We start from the raw sequence: 23,375 nt of genomic DNA, 5'->3' as shown, positions 1-23,375 counted from the left end.
GAATTTACTTTGTACACATACTGCACAAGCCACCTTTTCAGAGCAGGGCCTTGGTGAAGCCTGAGCATCTTGAGTGCATGGTGCTTTCGGCTCCAGCAAGGGCTTTCTGAAGAGACCCTTTCACCCCAGCCCTCTTTGCTCCAAGCTCAGCCTGGACCATGGGGGCAGTGATCAGAGGCACCTCAGTTTGCCTGTAACTAGTTTCCATCCATAAATGTTGTCTGAACATTTATTAGTATTTTTCCACTTTTTTCTCTCTGCCCTACTCCCCTGTGTTAATCAACAATCTCCTTTCATACTGAACACAGATTTGTTACCTTAAAACTAGGGCACTCTACCGACTTTAAAGTGAGAGATTCATGTAAAGGAAAATCTTATTTTTGAATTTAAATATTCACTAATACTATGGAACTTTTCCTTAACAATAGTTATGTAGGTATTATATACATACACACACACACATATATATATATAGTTAGATGTGTGAGTGTGTGTGTAAGTGGCTTCGGTTGTGTCCAACTCTTTGTGACCCTACAGACTGTAGCCCACCAGGCTCCTCTGTCCATGGGATTCTCCAGGCAAGAATGCTGGAATGGGTTTCCATGCTCTCCTTTAGGAGATCTTGCTGACCCAGGGATTGAACCCACATCTCTTATGTCTCCTGCATTGGCTGGCAGGTTCTTTACCACTAACACCACCTGAGAAGCCCCATAGTTACGTAGGTATTCTTAATAATGTCATGGTTATTGGCAGTTATTATACTCAGTATAACTGGATGTGAATTATTAAATGTGTTTGAACTCAGATAAACAAGCTTTATGCGTTAGATGAAAGAGTGTGCATCTCCCAATATTTTATCGATGCTGTCTGCAGTCCTTTACAAGTAAATATTTTTATCTGAGTATTTTTTTAACTTCTAATTTTCTTGTTATACCACTTATTATACCACTTCAGTATTCTCACCTTGAGAACCCCATGAACAGTATGAAAAGGCAAAATGATAGGATACTGAAAGAGGAACTCCCCAGGTTGGTAGGTGCCCAATATGCTATTGGAGATCAGTGGAGAAATAACTCCAGAAAGAATGAAGGGATGGAGCCAAATCAAAACAACACCCAACTGTGGATGTGACTGGTGATGGAAGCAAGGTCTGATGCTGTAAAAACCAAATATTGCATAGGAACCTGGAATGTTAGGTCCATGAATCAAGGCAAATTGGAAGTGGTCAAACAAGAGATGACAAGAGTGAACGTCGACATCCTAGGAATCAGTGAACTAAAATGGACTGGAATGGGTGAATTTAACTCAGATGACCATTATATCTACTACTGTGGGCAGGAATCCCTTAGAAGAAATGGAGTAGCCATCATGGTCAACAAAAGAGTCCAAAATGCAGTACTTGGATGCAGTCTCAAAAATGACAGAATGATCTCTGTTCGTTTCCAAGGCAAATCATTCAATAGCATGGTAAAAGGTTGCCATTTCCTTCTCCACCCCACCCCCCTTTGATGAAAATAGTAAACAATTTATAATAGGAACAGAAAAGAATTTTATTTAAGCCAAGCTGGAAGACTATAACCTAGAAGAAACAGATTCAAGAAGCACCTGTGGGCAGGTAAAGGTTATAGGTACAACCTGAAGTGTCTCATACTGCCTTGTATATTACCTCTTGATATCAACTAGTTAATGAGCCTAGTTTCTGTGGTGTGAATGGACAGAGGGTAATTCACAGTCCGATGTCCATTTATTTTAGAACAGATTGAAATTATTGGCAGGTTCAAGTTAATTTGTAACTTCCATGTAAGAAATCTTTTGAGCCTGAGCACAAACCGTCCATCCAGAATTTAGGGTCTAACAATCCTCCCCAAAGGCCCTGAGACTGACTTCTCCGGCCTTGGCTGGTGCCAGTTAGAGAAGCAGTGCTTTCCATGTTAAGAAATATGACTCTCACTGAGGTGGCTCTGGAGGGAGGCAACATAGGACATTCAATGCAGAATGTGCAAAATTAGGCCTACTCAATCCTTCTCTTGCACATTTCAACCCCAAGAGAACCTCTGGTCAAACTCCCTGTGGTATATAGGTTAGTAATGTCTTACAAACAGTAAAAGATTTAAAAGAGTACATGGAACTTCAGTGACTGTATTTTCATGACATTGAGTGGTGACTATCTCCTTAATAAGTATTAAAAAGGATGATAATCTTTACTGGTCGTGTTGTTAGCCTCAGGAAAGACTTGGTCTCAGTTATTTAAAAGATGAGAGAAAAAAATTTCGATTTACATTTTCAGGCTAATTGGCTTCTAGCTTTTATGGTTAAATAAATTGCCACAATAATTTTAAATATTTAACAGGCAATCACTGCATTTCATGGTATTTTTCTGGGCAGAAGAGGTGAAAGGTCTTCACAGTGCCTAATAAATTACTTATTAGATAAACTAAGTGTTGCCAAGCTGGAGTGGGAACCCAGTGGTGATAACACCTGTGGTGTACTTAAATCAACTTTTATGAATAAACAGTAACTATAAAACTGTTATGAGGGACTTCCCTGGTGGTCCAGTGGTTAAGAATCTACCTTACAATGCAAGGGTCACAGGTTTGATCCCTGGGCTGGGAGGATCCCACATGCTGCAAAGCAGCTAAGCCCGTGTGCTACAGCTGCTAAAGCCTGCACACCTAGAGCCCATGCTTTGCAACAAGAGAAGCCACTACGATGAGAAGCCAGCACCCTGCAACTAGAGAGTAGCTTCTTCTTGCTTCAGCTAGAGAAATCCCATGCAGCAATGAAGACCCAGAACAGCCAAAAAATAAATTAAATAAATATATAAATCTTAAAAAAAAAAAAAGACCTGTTATGAGCTCTGATACTGGCAGATCCACAGGGCCTCACATACACCAGGTGTTATGGACCAAATCCTGTTCCCCAAATTCAAATGTGGAAGCCCCACCACCAGGATCCCATAAAGGGACAGTATTTGGAGACAGGGCCTTTAAGGAGGGATTAAAGAGGGCCTAAAAGGAGGCCCTGAGTGCAGGACTTAATCCAATGTGACTGGTGTCCTCATTTTATTTACTTATTTATATTTTGGCCACACAGTGCGGACTGTGGCATCTTAGTTTCCTAACCAGGGATCAAACCTGTGCCTCCTGCACTGGAAGCACAGAGTCTTAACCACTGGACCACCTAAGAATTCCTAGCATTTGACTTAAACATAGCCAACTTGTGTTCTCCTCTGGGGCTTTGACCCAGGAGGGAGGCAAACAAAGGACAGGATGATTAGAAATGGTCCATAGGGGCCGGGACGAAACCAGGGCCCAGAGGGAAAGCAGGACACGCCAGAGCCCAGAGCACAGCTGTGTGACCAGGCGTCCACCCGCAAGAAGGCAGGTCTCATGCTACCGAGCCAGCAGGAACCCACAGCAGCAGACTAAGTGGGGTGGCCAACTTGTTCTGATTTTCCTGGGATTTTCCTAGCTTGCACTTGAAAATCCCACACAGGTCCTGAGCAGACGGTGAGGGCAGGTCATGGCGTTGGCCACTCAGTTCTGGAGGATGGTTTTGGCTGGGCCTTACTGCCTAATCTGCTGTTGTTTTTCCAAAACTTGCTCCTTAAGCTTCTCTTACAATTCCAAGTCACCTGATACCTTTCCAAAAAATTCCTTTTCTGCTTCAGTTAGCAACAACTGATTTTTCTTGGCCACAACAAAGAATCCTGAGTCCTGACCCCTGAAGGGCCTTAGACTTTGTTCACAGATCAAGGCCAGGAGGGACAGAGGGCTCCAGAAGGTTCTGAGCAGAGAGCGATGTGATCAGATTTTCACTGCAGGATGACCATGTAGGCTTACACTGTGGAGAACAGATGGAGTGACAGCGAGAGAAGATGGGAGTGAGGAGGCAGTGGGGAGAGTCAGGGGTTAAGGAAACTGGGCAGCATGAGACGGCTACTTGGCCTCCAGGTGGGAGGGGACGGACATGAGAATCTGCTCTCTCTGGAGCTTATATTTTAGTAACACAAGTTATGTGACCTTAGCATGTTGTCTGGTGATGTAGGCATGTGCTTAATAAGTAGTAGCTTCATTACAGCATTTGAAACAAAAGAGATGATCCTGCACACCCTGGCAAGTAACGGTATCGTGCTTAAAGGGTGACCAAGTTGAAAGGAACTTGAATTTGTTTCTGATTTAAAACAAAACAAAGACAATTGAGGGAGCTGGAAATTTACAGCCGGGAGATCTAAAGACATAATGAAAATGGAAACACAGCGACATGGGGGCTCTGCAGAGTTCAGCAATGAATTCATCAAACATGCCATGAGCCAGGCATGGATACTCTGAAGAGCACCTCCCAGCTGACGAACTTAGTGGGTGTGTGACTGCGGCAGAAGGCACCAGCTCAGGGACAGGACCTTACTGTTCACTGCCAGAGAGAGCCTGGACTTCATGCCCCCTCGGTCCACTTGCCTCCCGAGTCTCAAGGGGGTAGCCCAGTGCTGCTGCACAGGCAGTGAGTTTGTGTCACAACTAAAGAACCCTAAATGGAGGAAACCTCAATCTTGTGATGAACTACAGGCCAGCACAGGGCTCAGCGTTTGCCCTGAAGGCAGACATTATCTCTATTGTGCCAGAGAGCACAACCTGCCTTTTGCACTGGAGGGAGGCCATGATCTCAGTCTTCCAGTGCATGCATGTGTGCATGCTCAGTCGTGTCTGACTCTTCATGACCTCATGAGCTCCTCTCTCCATAGGAGTCTCCAGGCAAGAATACTAGGATTGTCCCAACCTAGGGAACAAACCTGCATTTCCCTGCATTGTAGGCGGGTCCTTTATCACTCTGCCACCTGGGAAGCCCTTCTTGTACAAAATTCTTTCAAAATACAGTCTCCATAGAGACCAAGTGGGAGAGAAATGACTTTAAAGAATCCACTCTGAGGTTATGGGAGCAGCTGGAGGTCCAGGGCAGAGCTGATGTTGTGGCTGAGTCTGAAGGCAGCTGGAAGCAGGACTCCCACATTCCCTGGAGATGTCAGTCTTACCTCTTAGGTCTTTCAACTGATTGGACAAGGTCCACCCACATTATGGAGGATAATCTGCTTTACTCAAAGTCTACTGACCTATGCCAGCACACCTAAAACACACCTTCACAGCAACAACTTGACTGGTGTTTGACAAAAAACTGGGTAGCACAGTCCAGCTTAAAATTACATTAACCATCACAATGGTCCAGAACAGAAACAAGACACTCATGGAGAACTGTCTCCCCACATGTACTTAAAGTCTGTTGTTGCTCAGTCGGTCAGTTGTGTCTGACTCTTTGTGACCCCATTGACTGCAGCACACCAGGCTCCTCTGTCCTCCACCATCTCCTGGAGTTGGCTCAAACTCATGTATTGAGACAGTGATGCCATCCAACCATCTCATCCTCCACTGCCCGCTTCTCCTTTTGCCCTCAATCTTTCCCAGCATCAAGGTCTTTTCCAGTGACTCGGCTCTTCCCATCAGGTGGCCAAAGTATTGGAGCTTCAGTTTCAGCATCAGTCCTTCCAACGATTATTCAGGGTTGATTTCCTTTAGGATTGACTAGTTTGATCTCCTTGCAGTCCAAGGAACTCTGAAGAGTCTTCTCCAGCACAATTCAAACTTTAAAACTTAAAGTTTAAAAGTCACTAATTACTGGTGTCTTTAGATGCCTTCTTGCCGATTTATTTTAAAATGTAGGAGAAACTTTAATGATGTGAACCAGTTATGAAGTCCACTCTTCATTCTCTTGCTGAGCATCACACTGAGGTGATGGCCTTATGGCCTTGGGCTGACTCAGGCCACCCCAAGGTGTCCAGGGCAGGAACACACAAGACAGGACCACGAGGTGCAGGAGGCCCCTGAGAGCCTCCCGGGCTCCAGCTGGACCCAAGGAGAACCGCGGGGTGGGGCTGGGGGTGGGTCCAGACACCCAGCGCGGTCCTGACGCGCTTCCAGGGCCCACGGGCTAGCGCCGCAGCCACCGGAGCTATTCACAGCAACTAGCACCACCCTCCGGTGACCCGCCCTCCGGCTGAGTTCATCAGGATCTAGAGGACTGTGGCTTCCTTGCCTTCCGGTTCCCGGTGCCCGATTCCACCATCCCCGCCATCTCTCTAGGACCGCCTCTGTGCGGCCCCTCCTCCTGCCCACTTCCACGGGATCGGCCCCGCCCCGCCATCCAGGCCCCGCCTTAGGCCCCGCCCCGCCCCCCAGGCCTGTCTCTCTCTCTAAAGGCTTGGTCCCGCCCTCTCGCGGAGCACTGTGGGAGCGGCTTCCTTGGTTTCGCGCGTGGCAACGCCGCGGACGCGCTGCTCTCTGAAGCGTCCCGCCAAGGCCGCACCTGCCCCGCCGCGCTCGCGGTTGCCCTCCTCCACTCCCGGCGAGGTAGGGGAGGGCCCCGGGGCGTCGCGGGTGCCAGGCGCCCTCTGAGGGGGTCGTGGGGGTGGGACGCGGGAGGGGGCTCTGCTCTTCCCCCTCGCGCGGCCCTAAACCTCCTCACCGCGAGTTTGTGACGGGAAGCTCCGAAATTCCCGGGAAGGCTCGGCGGGTGAGAGAGGCGCGAGCTCGGGCTCCCCTCACAGAAGTGGGCGTCCCCAGGCCGGAGTCGGCCCCCGCTTCTGGGCGACGGGCTGTCTGGTGCCGACCCCGGGGGACAGGAGGCCGCCGGTTGGGACGGGGCCCCCGGGGGACTTCCCGCGCTGAGTCCGGGAGGCGCAGTCCTGGGAGCTGCCTTTGCACCGGGCCTTGGTGGAGCTCGACCGCCTCACCTGGGCGCCTCACCTTTCCCCACTGGCACTCTCTGCGTTTGTTCCCACCGTGTCGGTTTAGCCGGAGTTTCTCATAGATGAACTTTTTTGGTCTGGTTAGCTCAGAAGAAAGGATCTCCAGTTGTCAGGCGGCTTGTTTTGCTGACAGACATATAAACTAAATTGATTTAAGTGGGGCTTGTAATCAGGAGGTTCTCCTTGAGCACAGTGGTCCTCAACGTGTGGTCCGTGGACCACATCAGCATCAGCAACACTGATTAGAAACTTGTTAGAACTCCACACTCCAAGGAGTGAGGGTGATGACTCCCACCAGTGAATAAGAAAACTGGTGAAGGCGGGGAGTGGCAATCTGATTTTAACAAGTCCGTAGGTTTCTGGCAAACGCTAACCTTTGTGAACCATTGGTTTCACATTACCTGACCTAAAGCTGGTAAGTTAAATTTTTTTATATATCTTCTATCAATGACTTAATACTTTCTGGAGGTATTTTGGAATGAACATTTATATATGATTGACATTTGCTCTTGTGAATTTTCGTTTCCAAAAAGTAATGCGAAATTAACTAAAAAGACCTCAATCTAGGACTTCTCTGTGGCCCAGTGGTTAAGACTCTGTCCACCAAATGTAGGGGCATGGAGGAACTGAGAGCCACATGCCCTGCCTTTTAGCTTAAAAAGAAAAATTTCCTAAAGCTAGGAGCTAAACCCCTGAAACTCTTAGAAAAAAACAAGTGTAAGTCTTCTTGAACTTGGATTAAGCAGTGGCTTTTTAGCTCTTTCACCTAAAGCACAACCAACCAAAGAATTATGTGTGTGTGTGTGTACGTGCATGCCCGGTACTGTCCGTCTCTTTGCAACCCCACTGTAGCCTGCCAGGCTCTGTCCATGGGATTTTCCAGGCAAGAATACTGGAGTGGGTTGCCATTTCCTCCTCCCAGGGGTCTTCCCGACCCAGGGATCAAAACTGCGTCTCCTGCATTGGCAAGTGTATTCTTAGGGTACCACTGTGCCACCTGGGAAGCCCATCATTGAAATTAAAAAGTTTTGTGCTTCAAAGGACAAGAAGGTGGAAAGACAGTGCACAGAATGGGAGAAAATATTTGCTAATCGTTTCTCTGACAAGGTCTAATGTCGAGAACATATAGGGATTTTTTTTGTGTGTGTGTGTGTGCTGCAAGACTTGGTTTGTGGGACCAGGGAGTGAAGCCCCATGGCAGTGAATGTGCAGGGTCCTAACCACTGGACTGCCAGGGTCCTCCCAAGGAATTCTTTTTAAAAAAATTTTTTTAAATTAAAGGATAATTGCTTTACAGAATTTTGTTGTTTTCTGTCAAACCTCGACATGAATCAGATCAAAAAACCAATTTTTAAAAATGGGCAAAGCATTTGAACAGACAAAAAGTTACAGTTTTCAATAAGCATATGAAAGGATGCTCAGCATCTTTAATCACTAAGGAAATAAAACCAAAAATCAAATCAAGACCGTGAAGATACCACTTTTTGCCTGCTAGAGTGGCTGTAATCAGAATAGGGCCAATAGCAGGCATTGGCTGGGACATGGAGAAATTGGAACCTTCATTCACTGCTGGTGGGATGTAAAATAGTGCAGCCACCTTGGAAAAGCCTAGCAGCTCCTCCAAAAGTTAAATATAATGTTGCCAGTAATTCCATTCCTGTATATGTGTGTATATATATATATATATACATACACATATATACACACTCAATAGGATATATATATACACACACTGAATAGAATTGAAAATACACATCTATACTAAAGCTAGTACAGATAATTCTGTAAAGCAATTATCCTTCAGTTAAAAAATAATTTAAAAAAAGGAATGCACAGAACTAAAGAATGCACGACTAAACAATGGACTAAAGAACTAAAGCATGTTCATTGTTTATACTGCAGTAGTTTTTTGTTTGTTTGTTTTTGGTGCTCTACTATGGGGTTTGTGGGATCTTATTTCATTTTGGAATTCGAAGTCAAGTTGGCCTTAGGAAGCATCACTACGAACAAAGCTAGTGGTGGTGATGGAATTCCAGCTGAGCTATTTCAAATCCTATGAGATGATGCTGTGAAAGTGCTGCACTCAATATGCCAGCAAATTTGGAAAATTCAGCAGTGGCCAAAGGACTGAAAAAAGTCAGTTTCATTCCAATCCCAAAGAAAGGCAATGCCAAAGAATGTTCAAAGTGAAAGTGAAAGTCACTCAGTCGTGTCCGACTCTTTGTGACCCCATGGACTTGGTCCATGCAGTTCTCCAGGCCAGAATACTGGAGTGGGTAGCCTTTCCCTTCTCCAGGGAATCTTCCTAACCCAGGGATTGAATGCAGGTCTCCCACTTCACAGGTGGATTCTTTACCAGCTGAGCCACAGAGGAAGCCCAAGAACACTGGAGTGGGTAGCCTATCCCTTCTCCAGGGGATCTGCCCAACCCAGGAATTGAACTGGGGTCTCCTGCATTGCAGGTGGATTCTAGAGTGTTCAAACTACCAAACAGTTGCACTCATCTCATGCGCTAACAAAGTAATCCTCAAAATTCTCCAAGCCAGGCTTCAGCAATACGTGAACCATGAACTTCCAGATGTGCAATCTGGTTTTAGAAAAGGCAGAGGAACCAGAGATCAAATTGCCAGCATCCGCTGGACTGTCAAAAAAGCAAGCGAGTTCCATAAAAACATCTATTTCTGCTTTACTGACTATGCCAAAGCCTTTGACTGTGTGAATCACAACAAACTGTGGAAAATTCTTCAAGAGATGGGAATTCCAGACCACCTAACCTTCCCCCTGAGAAATCTGTATGCAGGTTAAGAAGCAGCAGCTAGGACTGGAATGGAGCAACAGACTGGTTCCAAATCAGGAAAGGAGTACATGAAGGCTGTATATTGTCATCCTGCTTATTTAACTTCTATGCAGAGTACATCATGAGAAATGCTGGACTGGAAGAAGCACAGGCTGGAATCAAGATTGCCAAGAGAAATATCTATCACCTCAGATATGCAGATGACACCACCCTTATGGCAGAAAGTGAAGAAGAACTAAAGAGCCTCTTGGTGAAAGTGAAAGAGGAGAATGATAAAGTTGGCTTAAAACTCAGCATTCAGAAAACTAAGATCATGGCATCTGGTCCCATCACTTCATGGCAAATAGATGGGGAAACAATGGAAACAGTTACAGACTTGATTTTGGGGGGCTCCAAAATCACTGCAGATGGTGACTGTAGCCATGAAATTAAAAGATGCTTACTCCTTGGAAGGAAAGTTATGACCAACCTAGACAGCATATTGGAGAAGGCAATGGCACCCCACTCCAGTACTCTTGCCTGGAAAATCCCATGGATGGAGGAGCCTGGTGGACTGCAGTCCTGGGGTCGCTAAGAGTTGGATACGACTGAGCAACTTCACTTGCACTTTTCACTTTCATGCATTGGAGAAGGAAATGGCAACCCACTCCAGTATTCTTGCCTGGAGAATCCCAGGGACGGGGGAGCCTGGTGGGCTGCTGTCTATGGGGTCACACAGAGTCAGACACGACTGAAGCGACTTAGCAGCAGCAGCAGACAGCATATTAAAAAGCAGAGACATTACTTTGCTGACAAAGGTCTGTCTAGTCAAAGCTATGGTTTTTCCAGTAGTCATGTATGGATGTGAAAGTTGGACTATAAAGAAAGCTGAGCGCCAAAGAACTGATGCTTTTGAGCTGTGATGTTGGAGAAGACTCTTGAGAGTCTCTTGGAATGCAAGGAGATCCAACCAGTCCATTCTAAAGGAAATCAGTCCTGAATATTCATTGGAAAGACTGATGCTGAAGCCGAAACTCCAGTACTTTGGCCACCTGATGTGAAGAACTGACTTATTGGAAACGACCCTGATGCTGAGAAAGATTGAAGTCAGGAGGAGAAGGGGATGATGGAGTATGAGATGGTTGGATGGCATCACTGACTCAATGGACATGAATTTGAGTAAACTCTGGGAGTTGGTGATGGACAGGGAGCCCTGGTGTGCTGCAGTCCACTCTTGCAAAGAGTCAGACATGACTGAGTGACTGAACTCAACTATGGGGCTAGTGGTATCTTAGTTCATCCACCAGGGATTGAACCCAGGCCCTCTGCAGTAACAGCACTGAGTCCTAACCACTGAAATGCCAGGGAATTCTTTTTGTTTTTATTGTTTTGTGTGTGTGTGTGTGTAATAAAGTTTTATTAAAGTATAAAAGAGATAGAGAAAGCTTCTGACATAGGCATCAGAAGGGGGTAGAAAGATGCCCACTTGTTAGTGTTAGCAATGAAGTTATATACACTCCAGTAAATCCAAAGAATGTCTGAAGGTTGTAAAGACCTCACCAGACCTACTCCCATAATTTACATTTTAAGATAACAGAATTAGCCAGAAGGTTTAATCCAGAGACTGTCCTCAGGCATAATACATTGTTATATAATCCTAAGGAATGTAGAGAAGGAAAAGTTTGTCCTTTCTCCCTCCTTGAGAATTCCAGACCCCTCTCTCCTTGGAGACCCCTAGACTTCTTATCAACCTGCCTAGGAAATGACTCTCATTCTCCCCTTTTCTTTTAGGAGAATTATGTTGCCTAGGGAAAAGGGGCGTCGTTCTGGTTCCATAACTGCTTCCGAGCTGAGAAGGGGCATTGTCCCTAAATTGGGGAGGCAACATATTCTCCTAATCCTCATATTGAGGATATCTGATCCAGGGGCCCCAAATAGTAGTTGGAGGAAGGTGTAGCAGTAGCAGGAGTTTGAGCAACCGTTTGTAACTTAAAAGCTTTCATGCGGCTAGAAACAAATCCAGTTATACAATTACAGATGTAAGGCAACATAGTCATTAAAACAAGTTAAAATCAAAATTAAAAGTCACATTAAGTCCATAGTTAAAGTTCAACATACTGCACCAGTCCATTTTAGGTTTGGTAGATGTCATCAGATGAAGAAGAGGCATCACATGTGATTGTTGTCGAAGGTATTCACAGACTTAGAGAAAGTCCTTTTTTTGAAGTGGAGATGTCCACCACGGGAAGCCTTCCACTGATGAAGAGAATCTTTATAACCTCCTTAGCCTGTTCACTACGACAGAGAAAAGCCTCAATCCATCCAGTAAAAGTATCTACCCAAACTTGTAAGCAAGAATATCCATTAGCTTTCGGCATATGAGTAAAATCAATTTCCCAGTCTTCTCCAGGATACTTCCCACTTCGTTGTAATCCAGATTTTGCTTCCAAATCAGCAGTCACCACGGCATAACCTGCTTTGCGCTTTCCATCCCGAACAAAAGAACTGCCATCGTGGCCATGCAGTATCGCATAGGAAGACCAGGTGTGTCTTCTTTAAGCCCTTGGGATCGAATCTATCCCAGTTTTTCAAGATACAGTTCAAAGGAGTGAGGCTGAAATTGCTAGCTCCCATCTTGTCTTGAAGGATCCCGGACTAGCCCCCAAGATGAAAGGTTGTTGTTGAATCATGACGCCGGGATTCTTGGCCCCCAGAGGAGAAGAATTCAATCCGGGGCCAGAAACGAGGCTTGATCACTCAGAGCTTTTGTGTAATAAAGTTTTATTAAAGTATAAAGGAGATAGAGAAAGCTTCTGACATAGGCATCAGAAGAGGGTAGAAAGAGTATCCCTCTTTTTGTTTTTAGATTCCACAGTTAAGTGAGATCATGCAGTTTTTGTTTTTCTCTATCTGGCTTAATTTCCCTCAGCATAGTGCCTTCTTAGCTTCCCAGGTGGTGCAGTGGTAAAGAATCTGCCTGCCAATGCAGGAGATGCAGTTTTGATCCCTAGGTTGGGAAGATGCCCTGGAGAAGGAAATGGTAACCCACTCCAGTATTCTTGCCTGAGAAATCCCATGGACAGAGGAGCCCGGTGGGCTCCAGTCTACGGGATTGCAAAAGAATAGGATACTACTTAGTGACTAAACCACAATGCCATATAGATCCATCCATGATCATAATGGCAAAATTTCCTTTGGGGGGCTGAATAGTATTCCATTGTGTGTGTGCACATGTGTTTGTGTGTGCATCACATTTTCTTTATCTAGTCATCCATCGATGGACACTTAGGTTGTTTCTGTATCTTACCTGTTGGTAATGATGCAGCAAACATAGTGGTGCAGATACTTTTTTGAGTTACTATTTTCATTTGCTTCAGATAAATACCCAGAAGTGGAATTGCTAGATCATTCAGTAACTGTATTTTTAATTTTTTAGGAACCTCCATACTGTTCTCCACAGTTGCTTCATCAGCTTATATTCCTACCAACATTGCACAAGGGTTTCCTTTTCTCCACATCCTCATCAATGCTTCTCTCTAGTGTTTTTGACAATAACAGTTCTAACCAGTGTGAGGTGCTATCTCCTTGTGTTTTTAATTTTACTTCCCTGATGATTAGTGAGGTTGAGCATCTTTTCATCTTTTCATGACTATCTGTATTGTCTGATTTGGAAAATGTCTATTTAGGTCCTCTGCCCATTTTTAAAAATACTGTATTTATTTTTGGTTGTCCTGGGTCTTTGTTACTGTGTGAGGGCTTTCTCTAGCTGTGGTGAGCAGGGGCTGCTCTTCGTTGGGTTGCATGGACTTCTTATTATAGCTCCTTTGTTGTGGAGCACAGGCTCTGAGCTCACCAGCTTCAGTAGTTGTGGCACGTGGGCTCAGTAGTTGTGGCTCAAAGGCTTTAGAGCACAGGCTCCATGGCATATGAGATCTTCCCAGACTAGGGATCGAACCCTTGTCCCCTGCATTGAGAGGTGATTTCTTAACCACTGGATCACCAGGGAAGTCCCCTCTGCCCATTTTTTAATCGAGTTTTTGTTGTTGTTGAGTTACATGAGTTCTTTATATATTTTGGATATTAACCCCTTATCAGATACATGATTTGTAAATATTTCTCCTAATTACCTTTTCATTTTGTTGATGATTTCATTTGCTGTGCAGAAACTTTTAAGTTTGATTTAGTCCCATTTACCTATTTTTAGTTTTGTTGTCATTTCTTTTGGTGTCAATTCCAAAAAAGATATCATTAAAACCGATGTCAAGGCACTTAACCATCTATGTTTCCTTCTGCAAGTTTTATGGTTTCAAGTCTTATGCTCATTTGATTTTTGTATATGGTATAAGGTAGGGGCCCAGATGTATTTTTTTGAATGTGGCTGTCCATTTTTCCCAACACTATTTATTGAAGAGACTATCCTTTCTCCATTGTTTATTTTTGGGTCCCTTGTCATAAATTGGACTTCCTTGGTGGCTCAGACGGTAAAGTGTCTGCCCACAATGCAGGATCCCTGGGTTGGAAAGATCCCATGGAGAAGGAAATGGCAACCCACTCCAGTACTCTTGCCTGGAAAATTCCATGAACTGAGGAGCCTGATAGGCTATAGCCCATGCGGTTGCAAAGAGTTGGACACAACTGAGCGACTTCACTGAGTGACTGTCATAAATTAATTGATCTTAAATGCACAGGTTTATTGGGGCCTCTCTGTTCTGTTCGATTGACTTGTGTGTCTGTTTTGATACCTAATTTTAAGAATTTGACACGAAAAATGTTTAAGCCATAAACATATGTATACATAAATTTGACCAGAAAGGTTGTTAATAGTTACAGTTTATTTCAATGAAGAATTATTTCAAGAATACATTTACAACAGTGATTTTTTCATAGGTACAAATGATGCAAAATGTACACCTGGCCCCAGAAACAGATGAAGATGATCTTTATTCTGGCTATAATGACTACAATCCAACCTATGATACCGAGGTAAAAAAAAAAAAATTGTTTCATTGGTTTTTACTTTGGTCTTTGCTAACCAGCCAGTTTGTGAAAATTTTGGATTTGATGGTTCTGCTATATTATGCTTTAGATTAAGTTAAGTTGATTAAAAGCCTAGAAAAGTACTATTACTGAAGACTGTACTAACTTCTACCAATAGTAATAATCACAACAGAAGGGAAAAGGATAGAGATGTGAAAAAATGTTATGGAAAAGAATTAGGATCAATTATATTCTTGTATTCTTTTGCACTAGTTATCTGAATATGTATGTTAAAAGACTTAGATCCCTTGAGGTGCCTAAAATTGTTTTTTTTAATGGCCTAAATTTGAATTGTCATGTAGAGTTATTTTCCTTTGAATTGAATTATACAAGTATTTTATAGAAAAACTAGAGAATAAAAATAAAGAAAAAATTAAAATCATAGAAACTGTCACCACCCAGAGATAAACATCAGCTAAGGTACAGTGCTTAATGCTAAATGTTTCCCTATGCAGGAATATATGTGTGTGTGTGTATATATATGTACACTGTATGTCTATATGTTTTTGGAGACAGTGGTATCATACTGTGTGTACTGTTTTGTAACCTACTTTTCTCCTTTTATGAATGTTAACTTATGCCTAACTTAAGCCTATATCTGCTTAATATTTAGTATAGTAATTATAGGATGAAATTGTTATTAAGACAGTTATTTGATTATTTTAAATCTGTTTACATTGTGAGAGTTACAGTTTCCAAATTGTAAAAGACAAAAACCAAAAGAAGCTGCTTTATAAATTTACCTTGAATTAGTGTGTGAAACAATTTAAGGATGAAGGATGTGAGCATTAATTTTCTTGCTAGCATGTGAGAATCAAATATTAGCATTCAGAGGACTTTAATTTAGGAACTTACATTCTATTCTCGAGTTCTTCACATGGGTTTCAGTCATTTTTGAAGTTTTTTCCTCTGGAGAAGAATGATGGTTTGTGAATTTGAGACTTAGAAAGCAAGAAGAGAAAATGGAAACTATTCATTTACTCTGTATGAAATAAAAATCTAGGAGATACTATTTATCATTGAAAATTTGAAAAATACAGAAGATCGGGGAAAAAAATAAAATGACAAATACTGTTACCTGGTAATGACCTGTACTGTAGCAGGTCATAGCACTGATGTTTTGCTGTGTTCCTTGTCTTTTTATATAGATAGGTTTGTCCCTCCCTATATATTTAATACAAACATCTGTATACATGGATATGACTATACAGACTAATTTTTTAAAATATGTATTAAAACATGGGCATTTTCATAAGTTAGTGTTAATTATGAAAACCATTGAATCTTTCCCTTTCTCCCAGTTATAAAAGTTACAGATATAAAAAATATATGTGCCTATTGTTGGAAAACAAAATTGTCCATAATCCCACCACTCAGAAATAACTACTGCTAATGTTTTGTTTGTCTTTCCTTCACGCATATACATAGAATTTTCTTTTAGAATGTTTGGAATTGAACTGAGAGTTACTTTTCTGTTTGCTTATCTATTTTTGGCTATGTCATAAATAATATCTCATGATACTAAAAATTTAAATATATTTTAATGGCTGCATAATACTGACTATATACAGTTGATTACTTTCTGACTGTAGGATATTTATAATTTTCTGCCCCTATTAATAACAATAACACAATGAAAAATTTTATGCATAAGTAATTTTTTACCTTGTGATCAAACATTTCTTGGGTAGAGTCCCACAAGTGCAAAAACGATCATCATGATCGTTTTTTAATAATATCAGATAAACTTCCTAATTCTTCAGGTCATCACAGTGTGGCTTCATTATCTATTAATAACTTGAAGCAAATATTCAGAATATAATACACAAAAGTAAATTACACAGTAAAATAAAAATTTGGTTTACTCATGGTTTCCTTTTAATTAATTGGAATAAGTTAATATATAACTGAATTACTTGAAACAGTTGCTAAGGTATTCATAGATTATGCAAATTATTAATCAAATCTTGAACAAAGGAAAAGAAATGACAAAAGTTGTGTTAGTTTGATATTTGTAATTGGAGAATTTGTTGATAGGTTTTTAGTTTATCATTTAGTTAGACTTCTTTGAGTTGATTAATTGAATTTTACTAATAATATAGGAATATTAGACTTCTTTTTTCTAAAACATGTGCCAAGGGAGCGCTTGGCTTGTACTCATATGAAAGTTGCTTGGTTTCTATGGCTGAGTGAGATTTGTGTACTTACTTCATTTTTTTTTTTTTTTCTTTTGAAGGGACTCAGCCATACATATACATGTATCCATTCTCCCCTCTCAACCCACCTCCCATCCAGGCTGCCACATAACATTGAGCAGAGTTCCATGTGCTACACAGTAGGGCCTTGTTGGTTATACATTTTAAATATAGCAGTGTTGTACTTACTTCATTTTGTGTAGCTGATATGGAAGGTTATAAAGATTATTTGAAGTAAAGCTAAAAAATGCTTGTGTATAATCATGTTTAAAGTACATTGTATTTTGTTCATGTGTAAAGTACATCCTGGTTATAAAAACACGTTGTCTCCAGGGTTTTAAAAAGCTAATTGATACTGACTCTATTTTTTTGTTTTAGTGTATTGTTTGTTTTTTAGTAATCGTTAAGTATATTTCTGTGGGAAGTAGACTGGAGTGAGTCAGGCGAGTGTGAGAAGTGTGCACTGATGTGTATAGATGGCTGAATCCAGAGCTTGTGGTGGTGAAGGAGCTCGAGGCAAAGGGTGGTTACACTGGCAGTTGGAAAATAGCATTTTGTCCAGGAAACCTGGGAGCCCTGGTAACTTGCCCCTGACTAATGTGACTTTCCTCAGATTCCTGAGGGAGAATGTGAGCACGCGTCAGGAATCAGCAAAGCACAGTAATGTTTTATGTCAGCTGAGCCTTTGGTTCCAAAGCATGACAGGTTGGACCCAGTGGAGCCTCGGCTGGCTCCAGTCTGAGTCTCAGACTTTACCTCTCCCTGAGATGAAAAACCGTTTTCACTTGCAAGATGAGACAATAGAGTTTGCCCAATTTCTGGGAGAGTGTGCAGCTTTTTGTCTTCAGCTTCACAGGTAAGGCTAGTAGCCACAGCCCAGGATATGGAAGAAGAGAGGAGGGAGAAAGGATGGAGGGGGTGATTCTCTGTTCTTGCTGCTCCACCGACTTGGAAGAGAGAGACAAGAAAGACTTGATCTTGGGACCAGGCATGCTGACAGTACCCATTGAGCCAGTAGCCAGTGACATGTCCTTGCACTTGACTAGACTGTCAGTGCTCCTCTCCCCAAGGGAGAGAGGGCCTTTGGTATTTCATGTCCTGTGAAGGGGAAGTTGAGGACAGGAGTCCTTGAGCCCTACGTGGACATCAGCAGATGAGGAAAGATGGATCCTAGAGGATCCTGAACACCAAAAAGTAGTGGTTAAACATTTAAAATTTGTCACCTCACATTGAATGTTAAATTTGCCATTTTGTTTTAGGAATTGGAGAATGATACAGCCTTTCAGCAAGCTGTGAGAACTAGTCATGGCAGAAGACCTCCAGTAAGTGAATTTTTTTTATTATGGTAAAAAAAACAACAACGAACAAAGCTTACCCTGTTTATTGTTTTTAAATGTACACATTGGGAGTGCTAAATTAATTCCCATTGTTGTGAAACAGACCCTTAGAACTTTCCATTTTCCCAAACTGAGGCTCTGTCCTCACTGAACAACGTCCTCCAGCTGCTGGCCCCACCTTTCTACTCTCTATCTCTGTGTGGTTGCCTATTCAAGGTGCCTCACGTAAGTGGAATCGAACAGTTATTTCACTCAGCATAACGTCTTCAAGGTTCATCCATGGTGCAGCAGGTATCAGGGTTTTCTTCCTTTTTAAGGCTGAATGACATTTCATTGTCTGGATGGACCACATCTTGTTCTGCACACACTTGGCTTGCTTCCACCTGTTGGCTGTTGTGAGCAGCACTGCTGTGAACTCGGGGACACAAATATCCTGAGGCTCTGTTTTCAGGGTGTATATCTGGAAGTGGGGTTGCTGGATTATATGGTAATTCCGCTGACAGTGCACGCAGGCTCCAGTTCCTCTACCCGTCATAACACTTGTTATTTTCTGTTTTTTGATAGTAGCAGTTTTAATGGGTATGAGATGGTTCTCATTGTGGTCTTGATTTGCATTTCTCTGATTATTAGTGATGTTATCTTTTCATATACTTTTTGGCCATTTGTGTATGATCTTTGAAGAAATGTCTGTTCAAGTATTTTGCCCATTTTTAAGCTGGGTTTTTAATGTTTTGTTGTTAAGTTGTAGGAATTCTTTATTGGATATATGCTTTGCAGATATTTTCTCCCATTCTGTAGGTAGCTGTTTTTTATTTTGTTGATTGTATCCTTTGACCCACAAAAGGCTTTATGTTTGATGTGGTCCCATTTGTCTGTTTTAGCTTAAGTTGCCCGTGCTTTTTGATGTCATATCCAAGAAATCATTGCTAAGTCCAATGCTATGACATTTTCCTCTGTTTTTCCCTAGCAGTTTTATAGTCTTTTAGGTTTTAGGTCTTATGTTTGGGCCTTTAATCTACTTTGAGTTCATTTTTGAATGCTCTATAAGATTAAGGGTCCAATTTCCTTGTTTTGCGTGAGGATATCCAGTATTCTCAGTGCCATTTGGGAGAGACTGACCTTCCCCCTAGTGTGGTCTTGACACCCTTGTTGAAAGTCATTCTTTCCAGCACCACATTGTTTCCAGTGCAGTAGCGTTGTAACATGTTTTGAAATCAGCAGGTAGGAGTCCCCCAACTTAGATCTTTTTCAAAATTTTTCAGCTCTCCATGGTTTCTTAAGATTCCAAATGAGTTTTAGGTTGGATTTTTCCATTTCTTAAAAAAAAAAAAAAAGACATTGGGATTTTGGTAGAGATTACATTGAATCTGTGTGTTGCTTTGAGTAATATAGATATCTTTTTTTGAAGTAATTTATTTATATTTGGCTGTGCTGGGTCTTTGTTGCTGCACATGCGCTTTCTCTAGTTGCAGTGTGTGAGCTTCTTGTTGTGGTGGCTTCTCTTGTGGAGTGTGGGCTCTAGGGCATGCGGGCGTCAGTAGTTGTGGCTCATGGGCTTAGTTGCCCCGAGGAATGTGGGTTCTTCCCTGACCAAGGATCGAACCCGTGTCCCCGATTCTTTTTTTTAATCCAGAATATATTTTGAAAACTTTTACACTGATACCAAAGCCAGGCAAAGACACTATAAGAAATATCCTTTATGAATACTGACCTAGAAATCCTGAACAAAATATAAGCAAACCAAAGCAGCATATTATAAGGGTTATACACTATGACAAAGTGGGATTTATTCCTGAAATTTGAGAATGGATTAACAGACAAAAATTAATCAATGTGATATGTCACCTTAATAGAATGAAGGGAAAAAAAACCCAAATCATCTCAATTGATGCAATAAAAGAACTTGACAAAATTCCACATCCTTTCACAATAAGAACACGTAATGAACTAGAAATAGAAGGAAACTCACTATGATAAAGGCTGTATAAGAAAATCTCACTGCTAACAACATATTTGGTGGTAAAAGACCAAAAGTTTTTCCCCTAGAATTAGGAATAATGCCCACTTTTGCTACTTCCAATCAATTATAGGGCGGGTGTATTCTTAACCACTGGACCACCAGGGAAGTTCAATATAGGTATCTTAACAATATAAAGTTTTATAGCCTTGAATACAGGATGTCTTTCCATTTATTTCTTTTTCAGTTTCTTATAGCAATGTTTTATAGTTTACAGTATATCCAGTAAGTTAATTTTAAAGTAATATAGATCAAAGAATTTTTATGCTCTTGAGAATATAAATATTATTATTTATGTAAGACACTGGAATATGTTTACCCAAAACATTATTTTTTTAAAATTTGTCTTTCTAATTTTTAATGTTATGTAAATATTGATCTTTGAAAACACTGGGCCTTAAGTTGCAAATTACACCTCCCTTGGATTAATGACCGTTTGCTAATTAATTCTCCACCAGTACATAGATGGCTAGAGTGATTATTTTCAGTGTTATTAGTAAAGTTTTTATATGTCACACAGAGAATAGACTTCTGCCTTCCACAACGCATGAACTCTACCGAGAGTCTTTTGTAGTTGAAAATAAACAAGGTTGGCACTAGGTAAAGTGAGAAGTACAGAAAGTTCTGTGCCTAGTGTTCTGCCCACCCATGGCTCCAGAGCACTGGTTCTCAGTGCCTGCTTGCCCACCTGCCCTGGCACATGTTTGCCATGGAGATATTTTTATTTCTCATAACTTGGACCAGTGCCTAGCATCTCGGAGGCAGCAGGCCACCCCGAAGTAAATTACCTAAAAGAGGCCGGCAGTGCCAGGTCGACAGGCTGTTAGGGAGTGAATCCCCTGCTGTAGATGGTGTGTCCCCCCACCTGCCCTCCCTCACTCTGTCAGGGCCTCTTCCCTCCCACCATACTTAACTGTTCCGCAATAATGAAAGATCCACATTAAACCACTTCCAGTGGGAGGGACCTTGCCTGTCACATTTGTGGGGTTCCTTCCTCAAAGTTAGAGAGTACAGCGGTTCACGGGACTATCCTCACTTCTAATTCCAGCTGCAGCCATCTTCAGCATGTGTAATTTTCTGAAAAGACTCAAAGAACTCACTGAAAGCTATTATACTTAATGGTTTATTTCAGGAGAATGATGCAGGTTAAATCTGCTGAGAGAAGAGAGACCTGGGGCAGAGTCTGGGAGGTCAGACATGGGGGTTCTGGTTATCTTTTCCCTGTGGAGCCCTGGGTGGCTTTAACCCCCTCGACCCCTCTGTGTGGTGACGGTACCTGTAGAGCTAGCAAGGAGGTCCTCCCATGACTCTGATGTCCACGGTGTTAATGGGGCTCCATCACACACTGTCCTTGTGGCTGCCCATTAGTCTCTAGCCCCCCATGGAGGTTCAAGCTAATATATCTGGGGTTAGACTGTCTGGTGGCCAAAGGCCCCCAGGGAAACAGGGATGTATCAGGCAGGACATTGCAGGGGCATACAGATCACCTCCCTGTATTGAAGGGCAAAGCCAGTGCTCTCTTTGGGTGAAGTCAGTTCTTGACTACACATTCCATAAGCTGTATTTTAATTTTAAGGTTACCTTCATTATGGAAAGGAAAACTATAGATTAAGTTCTTGCACTTGGCTAATGACAAGACTGTAACCTTTTTGAAGAGGTAAACTGTCTTATTTATTGATCTTTTCTTTGTTTGTTGTGGGTACTCCACAGATCTTTATATCACAACTTAGTGAATAAGTGAAAGTCTTCAGTTTAGTGATTTGGTGTATCAACAAGTGATAATGTCTCCAAGCTGGCCCTTCATTGATGTTTAGAAATGACTTCAGAGACCCTCATGTTATAGACAGGAAACAAGGCTGGGAGGAGAGGTCTCACAGTTACCCGTAACCAGAACAGAAAGTAGGTCTGCACCCCTTTGAATGATATTGTCATCACACCCTACTTACTGTATTAAATGGGAAAAATCTGTGCAACTTTTATAGGAGAGGCACTGGGCTCATTTAAGAGAGAGAAAATTCCAGCTAGCTCCAGAGAAGGGTAAAGTGGACACAAATAGAAATTATAAGGCATATTGTAATTTGTGTTGTAAAAACAGTATAAATTGCTCTGGGATCACAAAGATAAGTTCTTTATTCCTAGTTGGGACAGTCAGGAGATAATGTACAGTTGAATATTTAAGGATGTGTGCAGTTAAGATCAGCCTTGAGGTATGTGAGGAAAGGCTTTGTGGGTGAGGGTGCAGGGCGAGTAAGGAGCGAGGAGACGCAGGATCCAGTGCCAAGAGTAAAAACCAGAAGAACAGATCTAGTCATTAGTGAGTGATTAAAAAGAAAAATAGTCTCTTTCCTTCAGTTTGTTCTCACAGAAAAGTTTTGCTGGGACCCACATCTTCCTTTTCATGTTTTTCCAAGACCTGTTATCTGTTAGTGTGGTCAAGTTTGTTAATGATTTTGTTCAAATGTTCAGTATTTTTATTGATTTTTGGGGGGGGGGTACGCAGGAATTGAAGTTCTATTATTATCAGTGAGAAAAACAGATCATACAGTATGATTGTGAATTTCTTTGTTTAGGTTTTTGTTTTATATATTTGTAGTAAAAACATTTAGAATTGTTATATTGTTATGTTGAGTCTTTTATTGCTATGAAATGTGCTTGTAGCTCTAGTAGTGCTGTGTGTCTCTTTCGTCAGGTGTTAGTACATTGCTGTAGCTACCCAGGTTCTCTTTTGTCTAGTGTTTGCATTGTATGTCTTCCCCATTTTTTCACTTCCAGCTTTCTCAGATCTGCGTATTTGAGATGTATTTCTTAGAGAAATATTTTTTACTAGCAACATGAATAGAATTCTGTTTTTTTTAATATTGTCAGATAATCTTACTCTTTTAGTGAAGTATTTCATCTACTTACATTTAATGAAATTGGTTTCATTTGTTGTCTTAGTATTTGCTTTGTTTTTTCCTTCTTTATGTTTTATTTCTCTCCTTTCTTACCTTTTTTTGTTTGATTTTTATTACAATTCTCCCTCTGTTATCTTGGGAGTTTACATTCCTTGACCATTCTTTTGGTGTTTTTGTAAAGATTAAAATATTCATCTTTTAACTTACCAAAGTCTAGTATAATTTAATATTTTACTACTTTCTGGACAGTGCCAGATTTTTACATTATTTTCAGTTCTAGGATTTCCACTTATCCATTTTTCATCATTTTCAGTTCTGTACTG

General features: G+C 41.7%; 1 protein-coding gene across 6 annotated transcripts in view; it reads left to right on the top strand.

Moving 5' to 3' along the window:
* The first annotated feature begins 6,292 nt into the window (after positions 1–6,292).
* IFT88 (intraflagellar transport 88) overlaps positions 6,293–23,375 on the top strand; it is a 63,639-nt gene continuing 46,556 nt past the window's right edge. For all 6 annotated transcript variants that reach the window (XM_027973676.2, XM_060394489.1, XM_027973675.2 and 3 more), the window contains exons 1-3: positions 6,293–6,398; positions 14,460–14,555; positions 18,064–18,126. In XM_027973676.2, the coding sequence (XP_027829477.1) occupies positions 14,466–14,555; positions 18,064–18,126 (153 nt within the window). In that variant the 5' untranslated portion in view covers positions 6,293–6,398; positions 14,460–14,465. The remainder of the gene's footprint in view (positions 6,399–14,459; positions 14,556–18,063; positions 18,127–23,375) is intronic.

Source organism: Ovis aries, chromosome 10 (assembly GCF_016772045.2).
Source record: "Ovis aries strain OAR_USU_Benz2616 breed Rambouillet chromosome 10, ARS-UI_Ramb_v3.0, whole genome shotgun sequence".
Classification (NCBI taxonomy): Eukaryota; Metazoa; Chordata; class Mammalia; order Artiodactyla; family Bovidae; genus Ovis; species Ovis aries.
Note: the sequence above shows the minus strand (reverse complement) of the source record. Positions and strands in the feature narration are given on the sequence as shown.